Source organism: Rattus rattus, chromosome 4 (assembly GCF_011064425.1).
Source record: "Rattus rattus isolate New Zealand chromosome 4, Rrattus_CSIRO_v1, whole genome shotgun sequence".
NCBI lineage: Eukaryota > Metazoa > Chordata > Mammalia > Rodentia > Muridae > Rattus > Rattus rattus.
Genome location: NC_046157.1, coordinates 18,949,544 through 18,976,318, shown reverse-complemented (window position 1 = coordinate 18,976,318; position 26,775 = coordinate 18,949,544). Strand labels below are relative to the sequence as shown.

At 46.9% G+C, this 26,775-nt stretch overlaps 1 protein-coding gene across 1 annotated transcript in view; it reads left to right on the top strand.

Moving 5' to 3' along the window:
• The window catches only part of Kalrn (kalirin RhoGEF kinase), a 537,823-nt gene that overhangs the window by 332,507 nt on the left and 178,541 nt on the right, over window positions 1-26,775 (top strand). The window contains 7 exon segments of the mRNA XM_032900150.1: window positions 1,386-1,475; window positions 5,809-5,901; window positions 9,959-10,070; window positions 11,861-12,051; window positions 12,489-12,590; window positions 13,850-13,992; window positions 16,982-17,084. Coding sequence (XP_032756041.1) covers window positions 1,386-1,475; window positions 5,809-5,901; window positions 9,959-10,070; window positions 11,861-12,051; window positions 12,489-12,590; window positions 13,850-13,992; window positions 16,982-17,084 — 834 coding nt within the window.

The following is a 26,775-nucleotide window of genomic DNA, read 5'->3' as shown; positions in this document are numbered from 1 at the left end:
TGATTCCCACCCAGGCCTTCTTCTCATGACTTCTTCAAGTTTGCCCTAAGCATACTTTCATTTCTCACGTCCTCAGACGGCCATCTTATTTTGTGCCAGTGTGTAAGTTTTGGGGTTCCCTTTGAAATCAAACATAAGTATGGCTTGTCATCTGTTAGTGATAATGACTAACTCCTAAGTAATTTAAAGCCCTAAAATTTGTTTTAGAAAAGCTTTAATGATAGGAGTGATGTCTTGTACATCACCCTCTCAGGAAAGGATATCTCAGGTATTAAAAAGACAGAAATGGACAGTGGTTCACCAATGGAAAAAACACTTAGTTTTCAAAATTCAGCTTCTCGGTGGAGAGGTGAGGTCATGGGGTCTGGGGCTTGAGGTAACAACCTCTTTGGGAATCATTGTTCAGACCCTGACAGTGGGTGAGGGGGTGTTGGCGTTAGTAACTCCCAAGCCCCCTCTAGTGAAGGCATTTGGAACATAAGCGGATCTCCCTCTGAGCGTTTATTACTCTGTTGTTGCATCTGTCTTGAAGGGGCAAGGGTGGCCTTCGTTCTTTTCCAAGAAAAAGATTTTGTTTGTTGATTTAAAGTGAGGGTAATTGATAAGTAAGTTCTACACAACTTCAGAACATGTTACAATTTTTCTTTCTTCCCAACATAGCCTGGTATTAAAAAGTTCAGCAGGGGGGCTGGGGATTTAGCTCAGCGGTGAGCGCTACCTAGAAGCATAAAAAAAAAAAAAAGAACCAAAAAAAAAAAAAAAAAAAAAAAAAGTTCAGCAGGCTTTTTCCGCATCCCAATGAGAGAAAAGGCATTCCAGCCTTTTAACAGACTGTGGGCTGGGAGCACGTGGTGCTTTCCATAAGGAATTCAGTCTCTTACAGCCCACGCTTGGCCCTTTAGGCACTGTGAGGAAGGGAAGTGTAACGGCTAGCTTTATGTCAACTTAGCACAAGCTAGAGTCATTTGGGAAGAGGGAGCCTTAATTGAGAAAATGTTCCCACCAGATTGGCCTGTGGACAAGCCTGGGGGCGTTTCCTTGACTGACGGTTTATGTGGGAGGGCTAACCTCGCCGTGGGCATGCCCACCCCTGAGCTGGTGGCCCTGGGTGCTGTAAGCAGGCTGAGCCAGCCATGGGGAGCGAGCCAGTAAACAGCTTCCCTTCATGGCCTCTGGGTCAGTTCCTGCCTCCAGCCTCCTGCCTGAGTGCCTGCCCTGACTTCCCTGGATGATGGACTACAAGCTGTAAGATGAAACGAACCCTTCTTCCCCCCTGTGTTCTTGGTCATGCATGGCCTTTTACCACAGGAGTAGAAAGCCTGGGAGAACGTAGACAGGGAGGGACCAATGGGTGCTTATCTTTGGTTGTCTTTGTTCTTTTTCAGGCAGACAAGTTTCAGATGTATGTCACCTACTGTAAAAACAAGCCTGATTCCAACCAGCTGATCCTGGAGCACGCAGGCACCTTCTTTGATGTAAGCTGTGGCCTTCCGTTGTCAACAGTCCTGAGGGGGGAGGGGAGGAGAAGGAGGGAATGGAAGGGAGGGAGGGGAGGGAGGGAGGGAGGGAGGGGAGGGACACTCCTTTGCTTTGGGCTGAGTGCCTGCCCTTTCTTCCTTGTTCTTCTTTCCTGGCCACACTAAACCTTTATCTCGTGGGTAAAATATTTTAAGACTAAAACCAAACGGTATTCGTCTTCAGTTTTGCCCCGTCCTGTCTCAAGTGTGATTTTGATGAGGCAATATTTATCCTATGTTTCGATACCAAACCTAGCTAGACATAAACCTTGTGTTTACGGGTGGGATGGTATAGCTCATGCTGCCAAGGAGTTTTATTTTCTCAATCGTAGAGATCCAAAGGTGTGGTCCCTGAGCCAGGCCCATTTGCATCACCTGAGGTCTTTCTGAAGTACAAATTCCCCACTCCAGAGCCTAGCAACCTGAGTTGTAAGGAGTCCACTGGTGTCTTTGATACCCGCCCCAGTCTGCGATCCACTTCACTGATAATGTCTGTCTGTACTGTGGCTACGCACTGGAATCTACCAGCCATCTTTGACGAACACTGACCCCTGACTCTGCCATGCTTGCCCGATGCTATGACATGTGCGTGGCTGGTATTGAGGTAGCAGATGTTGTGCAGCCAAAGCTGAACACTGTCGTCATGGATATCAGGAGATTGGAAGGCTGGAATCCTCTGCTTCCTCAGAACCTTGAATGTTGGATGAGCGCAGTCTTGGGGGATCAGCGGTACAGATCCGTTTAGTGTTGGTCTCCCCCAAAAGAGAACAGCCTATTCGTTAGAAAGTAAACAGATCAAACGGCACTGAAGGGGCACGGGGGAGACAAGAAATTAAAAATACGGAAAAATGAAAGTCCGTGAGCAACAGACTAGCCCTGATGGCCTCTGCTGGTCCTGTCAGAAGTGACAGAGCCCCTTCAGCAGTGTGTGGCAGCCATCAGCCCATCTTGTAGCCTCACAGCATTCATTGCTTCTGGGGCGTCTCCTATTGCATGTAAGGTAGCAGGCGAAGCCCCTGGGAGAATATAAAGGCATTGCAACCGGGGTCTTGTACTCCAGTTTACGAAATAAACCTCTTGAGCATCATTCTAGGCTGAAACCACCAGAGCAGGCTGGTTCCGTGGCGATCTTGTTGCTACCATGAAGGGGTAGTTTGAGTGGGAGAAGCTAGGTAAGGAGCAAACGTATATGGCTTTTTAAAATAGAATTCATTTGGAAATGGCCTCAGGAGTCTGGAATTGGAATTGCTGGGGTAAAATACTAGTCTAAGGAAAGTACTTCTCTGCGCTGATACCAGGATTTACTGGATATTATATTGGATTCTCTGTACCAATGCCTCCCTTGATTGGCAGTGCATTTCCTTAAGATGCCTCTGGTTGGTTACTCATCAGAGTTATCCAGAAGGGTCTTTTTGAAGTTGTAAACGGATTGCGCCCTTCCTTCTTCCACTTAGCATTTTAATAATGCAATTTCTGTGCCCTCAACATGCCTCGGATACGTCGGTGTTTATGCTTGCCCAGCATTTCCCTGCCTAAGATTGTCTCCCACACAGAGACACCCATACACATGCTAACACCTCAATATATACATACACATCATGCTTAACATTTATTCCTGCCCTTCACAAAGTCAAATGCTGCATCCTGCACAAACCCGATACCTCATTCATGCCCTGAGCTTTGTGTCTCCGTCATAGAATGTGTGGCAATTCACCAACAAATGCACCTTCCTGCACACACACTCCATCCAAGACCCTTGAACTGGGTAGTGTACTCTTGATTCCTGTTTGTACATTTCTCCATGCCTGGTATCATATACTATTTCCCATTGTCCTACTTTCTCTGTGTCCCTATTTCTAGCCAGTTTCTGATAAAGGAGATGGGGTGATATTGATCATACTAACTTAACCTGTCACCTTCATGAGCTCCAAATTTTAAAAGCAAATGGTTCATAATCCACTCGCCTGTGGCCATGACATTGAGATTTTAGTGAGTGTCTTCTGAGAACTTCTGAGCTGCCATGTCCAGGACAAGACAAGAGTGGTTCCAGTTTTTAGACCTTCCTGATGACTTCAGTCCTACTCAAGTGACACAAGCCTTGTCGCCTGGCGGTTGTCAGCTTGTCAGTCTAGAGCAGTCGCCCCCATGTGATCTGTTAGCGTTACCCAGGAAGCATTCCTAGACCACACAGACTCTGATTGGAACCCCAGAGGGCAGTGTACAGCTGCTGCTCTCTCCAGCACTGCAGCTCATGCAGAGAAGCTCGATGGGCCACACGCCATGTCCGCTTGGTCACTCCAAGCCATTGGCATCTTACAGAGATAGCAGATTAGCGCAGCATTTCCTAAATGTGTTAAGTGGTTATGGAATATGTCACCTGCAAAAAAAAGGAAACCTCATGTTTGCATTTTCAATACTGGACTGTGCTATTCAGTGTTTTTGCTCCACGGGAAAATCTACCCTCCCTCGGAGAAACATAACTATCATCAATGACTTCTGCTGGAAGTCCCCCAATTTTTAAATATCTTTTTATTTTATTACTCTAGCAATTACCATATGTTGAATATGAAATATTACATTACAGCTTAAGAGTAAAGTCATCTGGGATCCTAATATTGATCTCTGATCTCCACATACACATGTGTGCATGTACACACAAGTGAACATGTATAAACACACATATACTCCTCAGAAAAATAATTATACACATTTTAGCTGTTAACAGACCCCCCAACCCCAAAAAAGCACAAGTCATCACTAACTCATTTTCCATATCCACAGCTCTATCCTGCATGGACGTTTCATATGAATGGCATATATAATATGTGGTGTTTGTCACAGGCGCCATTGATCAGCTGATGGACATCTGGGTTGTCCCTGCACAGACATGACTTTTCATTCCCCTGGGTCCATCTTGAGATAGCATTGCTCAATCAATGGTGACGTTTTATTTATGTACCTGGGCTCTGTGAGAACCTCCTAGTTTGTCTGTTTCTCTAGTCTCTTCCTGCTCTGCTGTGGTCAGCACTGTTAGCCCCTCTGAAGTGGTCACTGTGTATCTGCTCCCTTTAAGATCTACACTATTTTGCCATTGAAAACCTGCCTTCAAATCCTTTTTATTTCCAACTGAGCTCCACCAGTAGCCGGCCCAGCTTTGCTTCCCAGCTCCTACTTTGGTTCCTTTCCTACTCTTGAACCTACTTCCTTTACTCCCTTCCTCTGTGCTGAGGTGTGCTCATTTCCTAACACAGTGAGAACTGCGCAGGTCCAAGCTTTATCTCTACTAACCTCCCTTTCCGGTGCTATCTTTTCATTGGCTGTGTCATTTGCAGTTCTCTAGTCTCTAGGTTGCACAGTCCCAGTTAGATGATAAGGCCCTTGAGTACAGGGACTAATCTATGCCCCTCTCTGCACTGAGACTCAGAAGGTTCTCAGCTTGAGGATGGATTAATAGGTGAGACCAGAGGCACCAACAGCACCTAAAAGCCACGGTGTTGACCGGGGTGTGAGCTATGGGGATGCTCACCGTGCATAACACTGGAGAGTGACTCTGGTTTCCAGCTCAGAAGCCCTGAGGAAGGAGAGAGGTGTTGCTGACTGTAGTGAGAAATGTGTGAGAGACAGAGTGATGATCTAAGCTGGGATGAGCCAAGTCCCAGTGGGGGAGGGGGCTGTTAGGAAGAGCCTTGCACATAAGGAGGGTGATGGCAGACAAGACTCTCCTGTTCTGGGTCCCCCGGCTCTCCCGGCTCTCCTGGCTCTCCCTGGCTCCTCTACTGCCTGTTTTCTAGGCTTGACTCCTTTTCTCCCTCTGTCTCACCTCTGCTCCCCTTCAGTCTCTTACTGACTCTCACTCCTTTCTCCCGTTATCTCCCAGCGCTGTCCCATTTCCTCATCTGTTTTGTGAACCCACTTCTTTCCCAAAGCCTTCTCCCTTTTCACTGCCAGTTCTCAACTTCTCTCAGTCTCTGCATCTCTGTCTCTCTTGTTGGTCTCTCTCATTCTCTTCTCTCTCTCCCTTTCTCTCTCTTCCCCTCTCTTCCTCTCCCCTTCTTGTCCCCTTTTCTGTCCCTCTCTTCCTCCTACCTCTCTCTTTCCACCCCCTACTAAACATCTTGTGAATGTCTACCATCTATTTTTTTCTTTCTCATTATCCTCTCTTCCTCCTTTTAGAGCATGCATGCCCATGCACACACACACACACACACACACACACACAAACACACACACACACACACACACACACACTCACACCATTCTCTGTCTCATTACATCTATTTTCATCCTGCAGGAGATCCAGCAGCGGCACGGGCTGGCCAACTCCATCTCTTCCTACTTAATTAAGCCTGTCCAGAGAGTTACGAAGTACCAGCTGCTCCTGAAGGTACCTCTCCTCCCCACCCAACCCTCTCTCCTGACCAGAGGACTGCTGACAGTGGGCAGCCCGCATAGGAAGCCTTTTCTCTGCAGCAGAGCCTCAGCAGAGCCCACCGTTGCTGGCTCGAGACCACGTGTCCTATCCCACAGACTTTCCACATGTTTGTTTGGAGGCAGAGATAAAAGGAAAGGCTGTGGGGATGAGGTGTAACTAATTTTCACCTCCAGCTACCATTGCAGACTCTAAGATTATCACTTCAGGTACTGGACAGCTCTGCCCATCCTTCCTTAGCAGATTTCCTCCTCCTCCTATGGGCTTCCTACTTGCTGGAGCCAAGATGGAAGTCTTAAGGATACTGTGCTCTCTATGACCATTGGCATCTTCCATCTCCTTGACTACTATGTCTGTGAAAATAAGTTATTGACAGAAAATAACTCAATGACATCTTGAATTGTAGAGACCTGTATATTAGGAGTACTTCTGAAGTCAACCAAGACCATGGATTTTCAAACACTAGTTTTTAAAAGTTCAATAATCAGATTATGTAAAACACTAAGTCAGTGGGGTTTATCTTTCTTACATAAGGATGTGCCCATATTCTAAAAATAATATTTCTATAGGAAGCCAGGAAAATTGATTTAGACAATTCAATCTAAATAGGCCTGTATTCATTCTTGACGTGTCAGGGTAGAGGTTTTCTGCCTTTTGAATATATCATTGATTGTTCATGTAATGAAAAGGACAAAAGAGTAATTAGTGAGCTTGTAGAAAATGGCATAATTGCAGAGGAAAATTAGTTCCATGTTTGGAGACAGCAGCAGAATCTTGCACAATCTACCTTCCCCAAACCTGAAAGCCACTCTGACTTTCAGACCCAAGATTCTCCTCCCACATTCCCCATCACAGCCCCACTACCCAAGTCCCTGGGGCGGGGTCAGTGACCACGGTTCTTCATGGGAGGCTTAAGGTGGTGCACGCTGCTCGGGGGAAACGCGCCAGTGCTATTTTCCTGTTTTCTGTACAACCAGCCTTCCCTCCAGCACAGGCACACAAACCATCCGGCCTGGCAGAATGGTTTGGAAACAGAATAGCATCATATGCTGGGCTTTGCTCAGCATGGGGATCATTAGTGTGGGATAGATTGTGTGGGCGACATGTTGGCTCTTGGGGCAGAATTGCTTTTGCTTCTTTATCTTTTAAAGTTTTCACATGAAGACCAGAAATTCCCATAAGGTCTCGGGGCAAGGAGACTCTTTCCTAAAAACACAGTGTGGTTCTGACCCTTAAATTCTCAGAGTCTGAATCTCAGTTTGTACACTGTATCCTAGAACTCCATGAACAGCATTCTCCTTCCCTGTCCTGCTTGATGCTTGACCCTTCTGAGGTAGCTTTCTTGGGCTGATAGCCTTTTGCAGAATTGACTTTCATGTGGTCCTGGAGAGATGCCCCGGCAGTTAAAAGGCTCTGCTGGCCATTTCTTCCAGAACACATCCCTGAGTCCATCCCCAGCACCTACATGACAACTCGGAATTGTCTCTAACAATTCAATGGCCTCCTGGTGCCAGTCATGCAAATGATACACAGACACACATAGAGGCAAAATGGCCATTCACAGAAAATAAAATCATTTTTTAATTTTATTCTTAAAATTGATTTTTGTGGCTTTCGATTTCTGTATTACAAAGCCTTTGCAGGAACTGATATAGGGTTGTGAGCTTTAAAAGAAAATAGATACTAGTGTTTGTCGCCACACTGCCCATCTGAAATCTACTAAGATGGTGTTCTAAGAGAAATACCACCATTCTCCTCTCCCCTTTAGCCCCGTAACAATGAAATTCCCTAATTATGGGAGTTGTGTGAGAGAGGTTTGGAAGGGAATGGAGTTGGAATTAGTTGGGCTCTGGACTGCCACTCCAGAATTAAGTGTCTGGGGTATTTATACAGGGAATTGGGAGGCAAACAAGTAAGGTAGCAGTGACTTTATTGCAAGGAAGCCGTGAAATTATTGTAAAAAGGTAATTTTAGCCTCTTTAAAATGTGCTGGTGGCAGGTTTACCTGATGGGTAAAAATAATGTGTGGGGCTTTACTATAAATAACACGGCATTTATTTTCTCTTTGAAGTCAGTTTAATTCCAAATAAATTGATCTTTAATTATCAGTATCCTCTGGGGCTCATCACTTAGCTATTACAGGAAAGTGGAACCGTGTCGTTTGGAGTGTTTGATGTTCTGCCTGTAAATCTGCGGCTGCTGTCCTTTGCAGAGCCTAAATTAAATGTGCAGACCCCTCCTTATCAGGAAGGACTGCCCGGGCCCTGGAGAACGTGTTGGCTCCGGGTAGATCGGTAGACTTGTTAAATTGCTTAGGGGACTGAACTAATTGGCGCTTCCTGTTGCCAACGAAAGCATATTTCTCATCTGTCCTCCGTGCTTTGCTTTAGGCACTCCTTGATTAATATTTGAGAACAAAGTTAGGAGGGTGACAGTTAGGAAAGGTTGGGGACACCAGAGAACTTCAGGTGGGAGGAGCTAACTTTCAGTACAATGCCGACATTATGTCAGCTGGAAATGACAGGACCAAGAACTCCAACCAACTTCCCCCAAAGGGTGCTCTTCCTGAGTGCCCCAGCCTCCTTTAATCGTATGGAAACATCTCCAAGATAACTCAGGTCCAGAGGCTGGAGTTTTGTTTCAGAGCCTCACTTTTTCTCCCCAGGAGAAAGCTTTACTAATAAGCTTGGTGGAGTAGATAATCCCAAGACCGTGGTAAAGCAGGGAGGCGCCCAGAAGCATGGGTGAGGTTCCCGTCCCTTTCCTGCCCCATCCAGATGTGCTCTGCCCAGGTCAGCACACAAGATCTCCCAGTGATAATGTGCCTCTCCGTCTCACTTAACCTGCAGAAACGTAGTTGCTTTTTAGTTAGAGACCCAGCAAGCTAGCTCCTGTGTCACTTTCCAGAGAGCTGAGTCGTTAAAGGCAGGTCCGATCACTACAAGAAGTGCTGCTGGCCAGATACATCTGGCTTCAGAGCATTCCATAGAAAAATACCCTCCTGCCGGCAATTACCTGTAATTTATTTGCCAGGAGACATCATAGTTACGCTTACAAGATTCGAACTCATTTTCTTTCCAAACGCATCTCTTTTTGGGGGATGGGGGGCATTCCAAATGGTCTTGCCACTAGATGGTTGGAAAAATGATTTCCTCTATGAAGCAGACACTGTGTATCTGTCACTGGGACTTTGATGAGACTGCAGCAGAAAGGTGAGAGTCAAGAGCATGATGCCCAGGAAGTGATGCAAGCCCTGTCCTAGGAGGGGAAGTGTGCAAAGGACGTGGACAGGCTAGGAAGTGTGCAAAGGACGTGGACAGGCTAGGGTGGCGACACTCGACCTGTGCATTCACTCTGCATCCCAGGCCTTGCTTGGCCCCCTTGAAGCTACATTCGTCTTCACCCCAGTCCCCTGTGTGGGTACCAAAGTGCTCACCTGCCATCTCATTCATCGGCCCCAGGTCAGATATCCCTGATCCTTGCCATTCTAAACTCTGACCTGTCACAAATCTGTAACATCTCTAGCCTCAGCTTGCTCCCAGCAGGATGGAACTCAGTACTCATGTCGGCCATGGGCAAGCAGAGATCCACAAAGGCGGTGCCACACACCCTCTGCTCCTTCATGCCTTCCCTTTCGGTCCCCCTGCACTGCGTCTCTGCAGCACGCTTCACCGGGTTCATCCCCTCTCTAGGAAGGCAGAACTGTGACAGAGCACTCCGGGTTTAAAACCCTAGCCTTTGGAAACTGGGTTGGAGTGGTTTCATTTGGACCCAATAAAACTCATCTGGTCTTTTGAGGGGTTTTTTGTTTTGTTTTTGTTTTGGGGTTGTTTTTTGGAGGGGGTTGCAATAATCAATAATCCCCATCTTATTTTTTTAATAGCTGTCTCTGAGGGAGCTGTTACAGACATAGTGAGGCTGGTGTATAATTTACTCAGTGGCTTAGAAAAAGGAGGGTTTTGGGAAACCCGGGAGATGATCCTAATCGTGTCTGGACTTTTTTTCCCCCCAGGAACTTTTAACTTGCTGTGAAGAAGGGAAAGGGGAGCTCAAGGATGGCCTGGAGGTGATGCTCAGTGTCCCCAAGAAAGCCAATGATGCCATGCATGTCAGCATGCTGGAAGGTAGCTGACCCCAGTCCTCCTGGGACTCCGCCTCCACTCCTAAGACCAGGGAATCTGCGTTATGGAGGGAGGTGGCATCATAAAGTCAGGCTAGGAACAAGCCTGGGAAAGAGGAGTCAAAACCAATTTGTTAAATGGGCCCCCAGCAGCATGGCTAACACTGCCTCCAGGTGCCACTCAGCTGTGTGCACACCTTGTTGTCCGTGAGATATTCCAGTGCAGGCTGTGATCTTTACTATAAACTATAAACCAGAGTCCCGCAGACCTGCTCGTATACATAGCATTCGTATTTCCTTCACAGTCAGACCAGCAGGAAATGCTGGTTACACACAGTGAATTTAGTGTGATAGCAACCTTACACACATGTGCTCATGTGCACGCGTGCACACACACACACACACACGCACGCACACTTTTTTTCAGTACTGAAATTGAAACCAAGCCTTGTCCACGCTCAGCTATATCTACAGCTTTTTTGCTCAAATCTCACTAAACTGTCCAGACCGGCTTTAAACAGTGATCCTTTCCCAGCCTACCGAACACCTAAAATTATAGGGGTGCACCAGCAGGCCCAGCTTCTTTAACATAGAAAAGAACAGATAACAAAAATTTACTTTTATGGTTATTTTTAACCGAATAGTTAAGTGGCATCCAATATATTGACATTCTTGTGCAACTAGTCTTTGTCCTTCCTGGAAGCCGAGGAAAGCCCAGCTATGCGACCCTGACAGACCTCAGTCAGCAAGAACTGTGTTCTTGGCATCTAGAACAAATGCAGTATGAAGTAAGGCTCGTGCGACATGGCCTTCGTGTTGTAAACCAGATGCATGGAGGAGCAAAGCCGGGGTGAATTTGACAGCTGGGGAAAGACTTCCAGTCTCACAAGCAGATGCTAAGCAAATAAGCTTGTGGCTGCATCACCCCACAATACGTCCTTTGCTGTCATCTGAGAGACTTGGTGTCTCAGTACTTCCTGGACTACCCTCAGTGCAAGAATACCCAGGCCTAAGGTAGTGGCACCAATGGCATTCATTGGCTGTAGACCAAGTGCAGAAAGGGCTCTGAAAGAGCTCCTGTTGTCACAGTTTATCCATCCCCTTCATTTCTGTGTACACCAGGCTCCCCAGTGCCGGGTGTCGTCCTTTAGAAGAACCCCATTCGTCCAAACTGTCCCTTACGCATAGTCTCAATGCAGCCACTCCAGTGCGGTCTGTGGGCCTGTGCAGTTGAGCTGGTTGAAAGTGCACATTTGTAGACTTGCCTCACACCCACTAAATCAAATCTCTTGGATAGAGAAGGGTGTTCAGAATCCATGTTTTCACATGATTTCCAGGCGAAAGACTCGATGTAGTATAGAAAATGTTGAGAGCGTATGCCCAACGCTGTTCAGGAGCAATAAATAATCCTAAGGGTGGAATACAAGAAATGAGGCAATGACAAATACAGCAGAAACACGCATATCCCACCAGACAGGGCTCTATCTAAGTCCCACTCAGAGCTAGGAACAATGGAGCTATAAAGAAGCTCTAGGGACTGCCCCCCAGCTCCTTTCACATTGGGAGGGGGAGCATCCCATGGGACCATTCAGAAAACCTTACTCATATTGCACATGTATACAGGAGACATGGTGCAGGGAATGGGTAACGGGAAATGCCTAAGTACGGTTGTCTAGGCAGATGTGCCATATTAGATCTCTATGCAAGCTAACAGCCAACAAGGGGGACTACGACACAGCCTCCCCTGAGTGTAGTGTTTTGAGAAACTCCATAGGGCACATGGGTGTTTTTCAGGGTTCGATGAGAACTTGGATGTACAGGGGGAGTTGATTCTCCAGGATGCCTTTCAAGTGTGGGACCCAAAGTCGCTGATCCGGAAGGGGCGGGAACGGCATCTGTTCCTCTTTGAGATCTCCTTGGTGTTTAGCAAAGAGATCAAAGACTCTTCAGGACACACGAAATATGTTTACAAGAACAAGCTACTGGTAGGTGGGGCAGGCGGGACAAGACAAGATTCCCTGCTTCCATAGAACCCATGGGCAGGAAGGGATACGGACATGTGCAGCTCACCTCTTCCCTACTTCTCTACTCTAAACCCTTTCAGGACAAAGGCTCAGGCCTCCTACTTGGAAAGCTCCCTTCCACATCCTCCACTTCTTTCTCTTAGAGTTCAAAGGTCTTTCTGTCTCCTTTTAGCACCTTCCTCTTCGCCATCCCTCCCGATACCTGCTAATCAGGCAGATGCCAGCAGGTCCTTTCGTCCTGGGTATATGAACAAAGCACCTAGTCTATTGAAGCCTGATTGACAGAAGCCCCTCCCTCGGCCCTCTCCTCTTTGTTGCCTTCCCCTTCCTACCCTAGCCCTAAGTTTCCCCCACTGCCCTCCCCTTCCCCGCCTCTCACAGGCATTTCCTGTCTACAGACCTCAGAGCTGGGTGTGACCGAGCACGTAGAAGGTGACCCCTGCAAATTCGCCTTGTGGTCTGGGCGCACCCCATCCTCAGACAATAAAACAGTGCTCAAAGTAAGTACTGCTCTCTTCTGTCAGAGAACCAGGGTTGGGGTAATTGGGTAAAAGAAGCAGGCATGAGACACCAAAAGGCAGGGCCCAGAGACCCGTGAGCCACCAGACTTCTCTTGGGAATGATAGCTTTATGCAGGTATTGAGGAGTAAATTTGACCATAAAGGTAGGCCCAGGATCTCGAAGGCAGATATTCTCCTTGAGTTCATAGAGGTCAGGGGATCATACATTGACCTTAACAAGGTCCAGTCAACTGGGTTCTGTCCAGATGTCTCTTTGCAGCGGCAAGAACAACCAACCTTTTTTTTTTTTTTTTTTTTTTTTTTTCGAGTTGGGGACCGAACCCAGGGCCTTGCTTGCTAGGCAAGCGCCTACCACTGAGCCAAATCCCCAACCCAACAACCAAGCTTTTAACAAACTCATCTTGAGTTGCTCTGTCCTTGCTCAGCAGACTGCCCTGCTCTGCTTACTGCCATAAAGAGAACCACATTTAAGACACCAGCCTCATTCTTTGGAAGTGTATACTAGAAGCTCCCATAAATCATAGCAGCCTGGGAATGCCCAGGGCTCAGCTCTCCAGGATCAGACTGGTATTGAGTCCCCATTCCTGGTGGCACTAGCCTGACTAGGTAGGGTTTGTGCAAATAGAGTGTCTGTCGATCACTTTCTAGTCAAGGAAATGTCTAGCACCAAGGAGCAGATGACCCATCTCAGGGAAGAGCTTCAGTGTCCACCCTGAATAGCAGAATAGCTGCTACCTGTCATGGAGAATTGCCTGAAAAGAGATCCCAGAAGGCAATGGGGTATTATTGGCATGAGAGCAGTGCTTCTAATAAGCACATTTAGCAGCCTGAACCCCCCAATACTGACAGTCAGCCTGTGCAGTCTCTATGAGTGTGACAGCTATTAAACATCCTGACATACCATTAGCCTGCTGGTAAACAGCCACTGCTTTCAGATGTCACAGTTCCAAGTGCCTCCAGGGCCCTGTAGGATTCACAATTCAAGTAGTAGCCCAGGCCCGGCAGAGAGCAGTAGATCCTGCCCCAGCTCCAGAGCCAATAGCAGATGGGTCAGTGCCTAATGAATTATGAAATATTTTTACAAGTGCTCCATAAAAATCTGCATTGAGTCTTGAAGTTGCACATCTCTGAGGTCCCCTAAAGATCTGATGTCTTTGGAATAGCAGCTAAGCCTGTAGGGGGAGAGTTGTGGGCAACAAGAGCTGGGGTTCTCAATGCTTCTTCCTGTGGCACCCCAGGCTTCCAACATCGAAACCAAGCAGGAATGGATCAAGAACATTCGGGAAGTGATTCAGGAAAGGATCATTCATCTTAAAGGAGCTTTAAAGGAGCCAATCCAGCTCCCCAAAACACCAGCCAAACTGAGGAACAATAGTAAGAGGTAACCAACACCCATCCCCAACCACTGCTACATCAAGTCACTGAGGGAGGGGGGACAGGGTGACCCATCATCTCTAGTGGAAATGGCGCCATCCTCCACCTAGGAAGACCCACAGGTTCTGCCGTGGTGAATTCTCCCATCTTTAACCATCAGTTACCGTCCATCCATTGCACTCTTTGCCTAGGTGTGCTTCGAGAATATGAGAGGAAGTATAAGTTGGGTTACTTCTCCCGAGAACCTTCCAACACCCATGTGTTACACATGGGATCGCACATAAGAACAGTAGCATCTGGAGAGAGTAAATACTGTCAAATAGGGGACAGTGGTGACCACTGGGGAAGGCTTTGGGGAGAATGGCACCATGAGCAGGGAGGCCTCCACATTGGTCAGAGAGTGAGGAGTTTGTGTGACACTGGGGTAGGACATCTCTGCAGCTCCTAAGGAGTCCTCTTCACTCACCCTCAGTGACTAATGACTTCAGGAAGAAGAGGACCTATGTGTTGAGCCCTTCCAAACCCTAGCTTCCTCCAAGCCAGTAGATGGCTTCTTAAGTGTTTCCTTCTCAAGTCTCCATGAGACAGGATCACTTCCAAGGGCCCTGCTGAAGGCCCTTTGGAGGAAATCATACAATAATTATATGTATATGACAAAAATACACAGCACAGTGATGTTCTAAGAGTAATGGTCACTGGTGGTGCTGTGCTTTCCATGCCTCCAAAGATGGCATAAGCCAGAGGACTTAGTTGACCTTTCGGTATCAGCTAGGATAAGCAAGGTGGAGAGCCATTGCAAAGTCATGGCATTGGAGTACTAGCACCGAGAGAGGTGGTGACCAGAAGTTGGGTATGACTGAGACAGAGACACCTCCAAAGTGATGGCCAAGATCAGATCACTGCCCCATTGCTGCAGGGGCCAAGGATGAGTGTATTGAAAAAGGGCCCATCTTAATTTTATATGCTTGGGTCCAGCCTTATTTTAATCCTGGAGAGAGAAACCCTGTTTCTGGGAGCTCCCATTTCACACGGAATATAGAAAGGAATACAGTATAAAGAATGCATTGTCCAGGACTCTGTGAGAAGGAAACTTAGGTGAGGCTAATGCGAGGGTCGCTCTGAAATCTGAAAGAGTTGGAGAGTTTCTAGAACACACGAAGGGCATGTCTTAGAAATGTCTGCTACCTCCTCTCTGTCCCCTGCTTCTTCTCTTATCCTTCATGAACTGGAGAGGAACCTCACAGACTGCAGAGAACAACCAGGCAGTGTGTCCTTCCATCAGCTTGGCCTCCAGGATATAGCAGCAGAACTTATGGAGGGCTACGTGGGCCTGGGGGATGCTACCCCCCACTCCTGGATCAGCCCTTTCAGCCCCCAGAACTGGCTTCATCTGTAGTGGACCAGAAGGGTTTATAACTGGCCAAATTGGAAGAAAGCAGATCCCAGACATCTACAGATGGGGGAGGGGGATGGCTCAGACCATGCAAAACAACAGATGATCTGAAAGGCCTTTTATTTTTGGTTTCAAATGTGTCACGTGGTCTCTTTTCACAGCAGATTCTGCCTTCCTCCGAATGTGTGGCTTATTAAAATAAGCTGGCATTTCCCAAGCCCACAAGTGGGGGTGAGAAGGTAGTCAACTTAGAAATGTTCTGCCTGGGAGAAACTACTCATTCTCAGGCACATGACATACGCACACACATGCACACACATGGCCACCCTCGTGCACACACTCACAGGTATACCAGACCATAATCGTTTAGACTCAGTGAGGTGGAGTCATTACCTGTGGCACTCTGCCCGTGAGATAAGATTCCCCAGCATCCAGTTCCCCATCTCTCAAGCCTTTTATCCCTCTACAAGCAGCATGGAGTGACTTTTGTGAAAGTGCCCATGGGAATAACAGTGATTTCCTCTGCTGATCCTTTTAACCGCAGCCCACATCTCCCAAGTTTTCCCTAATGCAGACTAGTCAGCAATTCCCAGGCAACCATTCCTGCTGGGGCTTGACCATGGGTTCAGCACAGAGTCAGGACACAATCATAAGGCAGAGAGCTGAGAGAGTAATGTGGTGTCAAAGCCGTGCAGTGCTTGGGCCCAGGAAGGGGTAGCACGTGTCCTAATGGCACCAGGGAGCAGAGCTGGCTCAGAGGCTGTCATAGCCTATGCTATCCCCAGGCCTGGAGAAAATGCCTTTCCCCTCTGCATTGATAAGAGCTCATCACCAATAAGTATAAAATCAGTAAGACCCACCAAAGAGAAGATTGTGAATCCTCCATATGTAGGAGCTAAAGATCCATCAGGACTTTGCTAAAGATAACCTTCCCATGAGGAAATAGCCCAACCCATTTTCTCCAACAAAAGAAATGGGAGTTTAAAAAAATCTATTTTAAGTTCCATGATACATGCCTATAGGAGAAATGGGAGGCTGAGGCAGGAGTCTTGCTTGGACCCAGGAACTCAAGGCTGGTGTGAACAGCATAGCATGACTGCATCTTAGACAAAGAGAGAAAAAAAAGAATACCCTTGTCCATTGTTTGTGTTTTCTACACCAGCAGAAACACAACCCCCATCCTAGTTGTGTCATGCAGAATCCTGAGCTCTGTGCCTACTGAAAAGGGGCATTGGCTGGCTAGAAGCCCAGGTTCTAAGTAAGATATATCTTCCTCCCGCCTAGGATAGTCCCATTCCTAGATTTTTGTTGTGGTGGTGGTTATTACTTTAATGCCCCATCTGCTGTATGGGCCAGAAAAGACCTAGGGCAGGTGCTGTGCTGTGCTAGGTCATGGAGTGATCACGTGCTTCCTGAAATGAATGAGCTTTCGCTGAAATCACTTACGCTGTACCCACTAACAGGATAATGTTACGCAATCCCTGCTAGGACTATCCAGACAGGCACGACTCTGTCAACCCCGCTGGGCAAACCTTGTGTGCTCTCAACCCACAGTGGCTCCCCCCACCCCCACCCCTGTTTCTTTTCTCTCTTCTTCCTGCAGGGATGGGGTAGAGGATGGTGACAGCCAGGGGGACGGGAGCAGCCAGCCAGATACCATATCCATTGCCTCCAGGACCTCTCAGAACACAGTGGAGAGTGACAAGGTAAGACAGAGTCCTAGCCTTCCTTCCCTCTGCCCCAAGTTGTGGTCGGTTTAGCTGGCCCTGGAGAATTGTGCCTCAAAGTCCTTCCGCTCCGGAGCCAAACAGCAGGAGCCAGCTGCCTCATGGCTCCAAACGGGAAAGGATGGAGCTGGATTAGGGCAGTCACAGGGAGTAAACAGTGAGAAAGGCAAGGTCTGATCCTCCCAAATCACCCCTGCTGGGCCGCTGCACTGCTCTGCCTCAAGAGAATGGACCTCAAAGAGGCTGAGTCTGAACTGTGTCTGTCCCAGGACACAAATGGCTCTGACTGGCTCAAACTTACTTACAATGGTTTGATTAGGGCATATCTTAAAATTAGACCAGTGGTTTGGGAAATAGACACATAGACACTACTCAGGAGGGACCTCTGACCCAAAAAGACTCTAGTGGGTAAAAGACACCCTTCCCCGGCCATGTACCCAAGGCTGAGCTCCTGAGAACTTAAGGGCAGAGGAGCCCACCAAGAGGATGAAGTCATCCTCTAAGGAAACCTGACCCCTTGTCTCCCACATCTTGGAGCAAGCAGCAAAGGGTGCTCTGAGGGGAAGGCAGGAAAGACATTGTCCCCGTGTGTTTGCTCAAGCTGCCTGAGGAAAGTGATCGTTGGAATCTACAGCAGAGAGAGGAAGGGGCCCAAGGCCTGACTCACTCATGCTCACCTACCCAGAGTCCAGAGTATGAGGTAATCTACCTCTGCATATCCATCATGTTACTGGTGAAGTTAGACTTCCTCCAGGTCCTGCAGGCCGCTCTTCTGCCTCAGGCAGTAGGCCAGGCCTGTTCTTGATTTTAGTCTTTTCTACGCTGTGGGTACTTTCCCACATTCACTAGGTTTTTCCTTACTGGGAATAAACCACACAGATGGGGACTGTCCCTAGACCTGCTGAGATAAGGGCAGCACATCACCCTAACCACACTGCATCACCACACGAGTAGACTTGTGCTCAAGGGCATTCAAGGTTAATTCCATCTGACAGCTGCTTTCATCGTTTAGAGCCATTTTCAGGGGCAGAGTAAATAGAACATTTGAGGTTTTTTTTTTTTTTTCTATTTACAAAAATACAAAGGACACTATTTCTATGTCTTTCTGGCTTCTCTGGTCTGTTATCTAACAGTATAACTAAAATATCCTATGAATAAAAGTGTTCTTTTTTAAAGCAGTCCCTGGTTGGTAAGTCAAGTGTGCTATTGCCCATGTTCAGACATAGACTTCTAGCTTTGTTGTTGGGGACTCACCCCTGCAGCGGCTAACCCATCTCCCAGGATCCTGACATATACAGAAACCCCTGACCTGGGCCATTCGTCCATTTCTTTTCTTGCTGGTAAGGTAAGTGAGGCTAGACGACACCTTTGACAGCAGGCTTTTTATTATAAATGAGGGGTTTTAGAACCTATACCTTTCTCTAAGTAAAATGGAGGATCCACCGAGTAACTCACCCGAGAAAATTTTAGTAGTCAGTGTTAAAGCAGGAATTAGAACGCAGGCCCAGCCAGGACCACCGAACACAGTGCTGACTGAATCCAGCTGGGTGTTCTTTCTGAACATGCCACACACAGACCAGACACATGCTCCTGTCAAAGCACCTGCCATGTGCCAAACTCTGTGCCGGCTACTGTGGAGAGCTCACGTGCGCTGTCTGTGGAGTGTGAATCCCCATCCGTGCGATTTCTTGTTTCCTGTTGTCTCTATAGCCAAGCCACTGGTCCCCTATGAGAACATGGGCTGTGTCTGTCTGTCCTCCTGGTATGCAGCATGCATCAGGGCTTACGAGTCGCTTGTGAACTCGGTGAACATAAGGATGTACTATTAGGTCTCCAGGGGATAGAGCGTTAAGAGGCAACTAAAAGGAGGTTTCTGAAAGTAGCTAAGTGTACAAACATCCTATCTCTTAAGGCAGTAAAGAAACCTAGAACTTTTGAGCAGAGAGCTTAGTGGGCTGGAGTACTTGTCCTCTTAGGAGTATAAGCTCCAAGCCACCTTCTCTGGCCCTGGGATACAGGCAGTGAAGAAGTTAGAGATTGTGTTCCATATGAAGCCTAAAAGCCCACTTACTCTCAAACAGTAATGGGCTGTCGATGGATATACAGTGTCCTTTAAAATATTCTCACCCTTCTCCAAACCCAGCAGTGAGGACAAGGTAGCCATGTGGTCCCTGGCGACCCATGTCCCTTTCCAGCGGTGAAATCATTTCACTGAGATCTTGAGTTCGTAAGTGTTACCAACGGGGTCAGTTCCTTCCACCTCTCCTAGGAGGCAGGAAGCCTAGTTTCCAGGGGACCAGATAAAAGTCTCTGGACTGACTTAGATAAACTGATCAAGGTTGACAGAAGAGTAAATGACAGTAGCTTTAGGGAGGTCAGGGTAGAGACACCTCACAGCAACTAATCATTCCAGCAGTAGATTTTTCCTCAGAGTGCCAGGTCTTCTTCCTCAGATGCGAAGGAATGATTTGTGTCCATGGTTGGCTGAAGGGCCCTGGGGAGCCCACTTTGGGCTGAGGTGCCCCTCCAGCTCCCTGTCATGTTCTGTATGCTGTAGTGTGAGGGAAAGCATTTGAACACAGCTGGATGAATCCCAGCCCTGACACCTCTTTCATCAGCTTGCCCAGGTTATCATATGTCAGTTTCCCCATCCACCAAACAGGGTCATGAAACCTTCTCACAGCATCTGCCTGGTCGCTGCTAACTTTCAGTCTTAGGGTATGAACGCAATGCTTCAACAGACTGGGAAGAGCTTTGTGCGTTCTCGAGCGGAGTTCCAACCTCTGGCTTCATCGCTGTCAGCAACTGTCAGCAGCTTCTTATCTGTGTTCGTCCTAAAATGACGTGCCTACTTCAGCTTACCTCTCTATAAACACCTTCCATGTTAGCCTCTGGAATCCCAGGCATAAATGTTTGCTGCTAGCCTCGACTCCTCGGTTAGCTTATTGTTAACAGACTGTGATCTACTCATGTCTGACATTGAATGGTCAGATTTGAACAGTGGTGGGTCCTTGGGCTGTAGGTATTTGGAGACTCTCGCCATATCATTTTTCAAATCTTTGAAGGCTATACTCGAAGTCTGCAGATTCTCCAGCTATCGATTATATTAATGTGTTCCCAGATTATTCCATTTCTAGCTACCTTCCTATGGGCTCCCTTCAGCATGTAAATTCTATATAAAATGGGTTATTCAGAGGGGTAAGTAGCCTGCATATGGGATCTGGCTGTGAATGGTATTGACCATTCTGTAGGGCTGCTGCATTTAGAATTTTTCCTAAAATGGTCATCGTGTCTAGTGAGAGTTCCCAGTACCGCTCATAAAATCTCCATGCCTTTTTTGAGGCCAGACTGAGTTAGGCAGGTGACTTAGTAATCCAAGGGTAGGACAACTTTGTGTCCACTTGGTTCTCTTGTCTAGACTCATCCCTGTGCTCTAGCATGTCCTGATTATAAAGTATTCATTCAGTATGTTAGCTACATCTCACAGAACAATGTTCTGTTCCTTCTCTGTACTCTGGCCTTTTAGTAAGGTTAAAGAAAGGGAATGTAGCCTTCTTTCTCGGTACCACACGGAAACCCCTTGTCCAGCTCTTCTTTAAGGCCTTAGGAGATGGAAATTCTACCACTTTTCCCTGCGGCAGAGGAACTAGGACTGTTGGCTTATGCTGTAGGTTCTCCCATCCTCAGTGAGAACACAGTTTATTATTCATAATTTTGCATTAAACCCTTACAAAGCAGAGCTGAGCGCCTCAGTAAGTAAATCCCAGTAATAACTCTCCCAGACTGGCTTTTGTTTGATCCTCAAAAGGATCTGCATAATTAGGGCTTCCACAGGCCTATATTACACAAAAGTGTTATGTCCTCAAGGTGAATGAAAGTTCTTACTTCTGCTTCAGTGGGCCAAACCTGTTCCATCTAGGGATATGCTGGTGGTACTCTGGGCAAGACACCTCACCCATTCATCCCAAGCCTTTCACCCCTTGAGTTCTGTGGTTTGCTACCACACATCAAATATCTAGATTCACTGAATTCCAGCAATGTTGAGGTATCTTTTTGTAAGGTAGTGGATCCATCCCTTCCAGAGGACAGACATGTGCACTGTGATGAACCTGGTGCATTCATTCAGAGCAGGTACAGTGGATGTTGCCAATAAACATATATTGAATTAAATATCCCATATCCATCCTGTGAGAAATACTGTCCATGCACTGTTAGGCTCTAGTCATGCCCAGGTTAGCCAAAGAGAGAGAAATTGGAAGGAAATTCATCATGGCTGTTGTCCTCTATGATAACAATAATAAGAAAAAACACTGCTGGAACATCTCACAGCCCATGTGTGATCAGAATATGGAATGATCTGGTGTAAGCCAGGATACAGGGTAGATCAGGGATGCTGGTGTGAAATAGGGAATGTGGAGAGATCTGGAAGCTTGAGGGGTTGACTCAATGGTGTTAACCCTGGATTGTCAGTTCACTGTGGTGGGTTATGACCAGTTTTGTTTCAGTAACTGAGAGGGAAGTCAGGGAGACAGCTGTGGCAAGGGCCCAACTAAAGGGAAAAGCACATGATTACCACAATTCCCTACTACTATGATAGCAGCCGTGACATGATATCTATGGCAAGGCAGCCTACCCATAGAAGCCTTATGAGTATAGACTACTCTGACATTCATTAGAAGCTAATAGTCTTCACACACCACATAGACACAGACACAGACACAGACACACACACACACACACACACACACACACACACACACACACACACGGAACATGTATCAGGACACAAGGAACAAAGTGAGAATCAGAGAGAGAACTGTGGCTTTAAGTTGATATCTGTATAAGGACCTGCCTAGTTCCTGAGTTAATGAAGTTGTTTTCCCTGCGTTGGTAGCTTGGTGTGGATGTAGCCCTTGGGTAGGTAACTTCATTAGGAATATAACCCCTACCACATTCATGCATTGGTAGAGACCCAGACCCTGTGTTGGTGCATGGATGGGACCTAGCCCAACACCAGCATATTCCCACTCTCTTCATCCATGCCCTGTTGTGAAGCCTGCCTGGTCTATGTCAGGTGCTATACTCTATGCCTAGAGTACAGCAGTGGATAAGGGAAGGCCTCACATTCTCCAGCTTTTTTTTTTTTTTTTTTGAGTGTAGGAAAAGAAAACATCCAGAAATAAAGAGAATACCATCTCCATGTCCTGCTTTAAAAAAATCAGAGATAAATACCTTGTCCATTTTAATTTAGATGTAAACCTTATTCTGGATGGATAAGGGACAGATCACTTAGAGAAAAGGGGAATCTCTTCCATTATAAGAGTTCGTGAATGGAAAACCACAAGTCTTATAGAACACAGGTAGAGAAAGAACTTCTCAAAGAATGCAGCCTAAGTCCAGTTCCTCATATGTGAAGTCTTAACTGAGATTCCCATGCGTATGATCCATTGAAGGTATACAAGATTGTTGTGTTCACATGGTGTTAAGCTCAGTCTGATTCCTCCGGAAGCTTTAGGCAGGAATCACCAGCTGTGCACTGCCTGAGCCAAGGGCCTTGGTCTTTTGTGTCAGATGAGCAATCAGTAGGCACAAGAGCTGTGGCTACACTGTCAGGAAAGATCTAGGTAAGTGCAGTAGCATCTACCCTGGGGAGCATAGTGATGTGGTAGCAGGGCCATGGGTCCTAAGATTAGTCCTGGACTCTACACTGACCTGCTTATGACCTACGGTGGCCACGTTATATCCCAGCTCTGCCTTAGGGTCTATACAAAGAGAGCAGCGACTGTCTTTCCTAGAGCTCTGAAGGACTAGATGAGATCCTATCTGAAGTGTGTGGGGGACTCAGGGACCCAAGAGCACTTCCACTCTCCCTGTTCTTATACTGAGGACCTCTGTGCTATGCCACCGCCTAGAACTAAGACACTGCAGCTGGAGTGTCTGACATGGGCAGGCAGGCAGGCAGGCAGACAGACAGACAGACAGACAGACAGGAAATTTAGAGACGTCCCAGAAATCATCAAACCCACATCCTTCACTGTTGACAAGTAACCAGGTGACTTATTCAGAGTCACAAAGACAGTTAATAACAGTTCTGAGAGTCAGTGCCAAGTCAGTCACCCAAGTTAAATCATTTAAAATGATACCTTTGCTGTGACCTTCACAGTTCAGCTTGTGGATCTGCAGGAGGCAAGTGCCACTGCTGCCCCCTCTTGAGCTGCTCCTGCCCCCCTCCACACACACACACACACACACCCCTCTAAATTCCCATAAATCCACAGCAACCCTGAGTAAGTTGCACTGAGGTGCTACAGCAACGCTATGGCTCTGGGCTGGCAGTGCCTATCACTTCAATACCAAGTACTTGTGACTCACATGGTGGCCTTGGTGGGGGTGTGATTCTGCCCTGGAGTCTTTCAGCCTCCCGAGAAGATTCCTGTTGGTCTCTAAGCACTTGGCAATGAGTGCCGGGATGCAGCAAGGCTGACCCCTATCTTGGAGCCGCCTGGGAGGAGCAAGTTTCCAGAGCCAACTCACCCCTGCTGTAGTCCCGTACCAGGAAATTCTACTTCATTGTTAACCTTTGGGTGGAAGGCAAAAGCAGATCCGAAAACAAGCCACAATGTTCAAGTGTATTAACTGGCGACAGACCAGGGCAAACAAGACCCAAGTAAGTACACCTCCAGCCCCTGGGGGCAGGGGATGGACAGATGGACAGGTGGGCACGGCTGGGAGGACAGAGGTGAGAGTAAAGTGGCAGCTTTCAGGGCAAGGGTTGTTCTGGAAGATTCCACAGAGACTGGCCAGCGTTTACTCTTTCCTCCTTCGGTCTTACATTAGAAAAAGTATTGTACTGTTAAAGAGGAAGGAAGAAAAGAAGGAAGGAAGGAAAGAAGAAAGGAAGGAAGGAAGGAAAGAAGGAAGGATTGACTTTGCCAAAGGGTAGGCTTAGCAAACTGTGGGGAGCCTGCTCTTCAGAGCTCCCAGATGAATAGCAATGGCTTAGAATTGTGGTAATGACAGAGAGCTCTTTGGATGGGTGTGATCATTAACTCTTTTGGAAACCTCAAGCAGAAACTTTGCACAGGGATTCAGAGCAGCATGGGGTAGGCAGCGCAAGACTTACTCTGGTTTGAGCTTGTGGCTTTGTGGAAGCTGGTGTTCCTTCTCTGTGAATGCACTGTGGTAAGAAGCACAGGCCACAGCATCTGTTGCTATAATGTAGCATTCTGGGGGGAAACCTCCTAGGCTGACAGGTGGCTCAGTATGGCCCTGACTCTTGCCTTTGAGCCCTGGCTAAAGCTTTTTGCCTAGGTTTACCTTGATGTCAGTCAGTTGAGTGCTGGTTTCTTCCTTACTGTTGGCTTCTGCAACATGTCTGTCATGACCACTGTGGGGCAGGGCTGTATAATAGATTTCTGAGGATGGTGTTGGAGTGAGGTCATGTGATCACTGTTGCTGGAAAGCAGGACTGCCAAGAAAAAGAAACTAATCAAAACACCCTCTTTGGTGGATTTCTCCAAGGAGCCACAGTAAGGACATAATTTTTATCATGGGACATCTCCCAGGCGCCACAGGCAACAGGTGCCCCTGAGAGGGGCAGTCAACTCTGCTTTGATGACTGTCTTTATGAGAGAAACTGTTCTCCGTAGCTGCAGGACTACACAGATCAGACCCTAGACACTGTCCACCCCTGCTTTCAGCTGGAGTCTCTCCTCACTACTGCCCCGCTGCGTACAAACCTGCCCCTGTTTATGCTGGAACAGCCGTTTCTGTGTCACAGGATGGTTGGATTTCTGTCCCCTCGTTTGTAGGGCGAGGCTTACAAGGTTACTGAGGCTTACAAGGTTCAAGAAGTGACGTAGCATGGAGTCCACCATGTCACCTCTCTTTTCCTAGTGACAACAACCAATCTTTATCCCATTCATGAAAATTCCCTTGACAGCTCCCAAAAAGAAACGTTTGCAGGATTTTATGTTCTCTGGCATTTTAAAGCAAACTGTCTGGAAGTCCCGGTCTGTAAATGTGCTGTCCATAGAACAGGCTGCAGGGAAATTCACAACACACCACCATGAGATGGTCAGTGGAGAAGAGGACAGAAAACCTGTCAAATAGCTTAGGAGAACAGAAAACCTGTCAAATAGCTTAACCCACTAGATTCATATTTGTTGTTGTTGTTGTTGTTATTTTAGTTCAGTGTGGTTGGATTGAGTTCCCCTGATGACCAGAATCATAGATTTGCTCTATGTGGGAGAGCCTCTGTCCTGGCCCACGGCCCTCAGTTTATACCCAGTCTCTGACCTGCATGTGACCATAAGCAGCCATGCTATGGTGTTCCTGAAATGAGGTGCCAAGCGTGCTCACTCCTGCTTTCTGCCGGCTGCTGTGGGAGCAGCAGTGACGTTGTCCTGATGAATGTGTTTGTTCAGATAGGATTCGTCCGCAGCAGGACAATACCGCTTTGAAGGACAAATTTAGCCTGGGAGCCAAGAAGATTTTGACACTAAAAGTCAAAAGCGTCCTTGCCTTGAAGTTCATCTTCCTTCCAGTTCTCCTTTGTATCAATTTCGAGCCCAAAATATTAATTCTAATCCTGGATACTATGTCAAAGAGCAGGGCTTCTGAAACTTTTGTATCAAAGCATTTTATTTTGATATAGAATCAGACTTTTAAAAACCGCAGGGGAAACACAGAATTACACAGAAGCTCTCTGCATCACCCTTTACCCAAACCATTTTGCATTTCTTCTTGTTCATCTAATTCAAACTGTTTTCTTTAATGGGATACATTCTGGGTTATTAAGTGAATTACTGAGGCATTAATATAGTTGCAGTATAAAATGCATATATTCTTCTAGAGACCTTCCTTTAAAATAGAAAGCCGTATTTATTCTTTAAAAAGGCCTTTCAGATTGTTATAAAAGCTCAGTGGGTAAGGGTGCTTGACGCCAGCCCAGTGACCTAGACTCAGTTCCCGAATGCCCCTTGGCAGAAGGAAGGAGGGGACAGACTCCTGCAAGTAGGTCCTCTGACCTCTGTGTGTACGCCTGTCATATACAAGCATAAATAAGTCAGTGTGTAAAAAAGCCCTTTCAAACAGTGGTAGCCCGCAGTACTGTTTTATATTTTCCCATGTAATAGAGCTGCAAAGTCATTTCATAGCAGGACGTGAAGCTGTGTCATTTCCTGATGGTGGCACCACCGTCTGTTTAATTTGTCCTCTGTCGTTGGGAGTGCAGGACGTCTCCAATCTGTTGTCATTGCTAACGAGGTTGTAATTAATATCCTGTGCAGATACCGTTTTTCGCACTTGCGAATATATTAACAGGAAGTAGAAATACTGCATCCAGGGGAGTCTCCATTTTGAATGTTGATGGAAATGTAAAGTAACTCTGCCCCGTTGTTAGCCCCCTCCATACTCCCCAGCTGTTGCCGTCGGCCAACAAGACCACCTTTTCTAAGCAGATCCTTTCATCTATTCATTTTGTTCTTTCACATTTTATTTAGCTGCGAATGTGGCACCTGTTTCTTTTTCTATTAATTTTACATATTATACATGGTTATTTTACACATTATTTTTACATATTTTACATTACATGATATTTACATATTATTTCAATAATTTTACATAGTATTACGTAGTATTTTTACACATACTATTGAATCTATGTTAG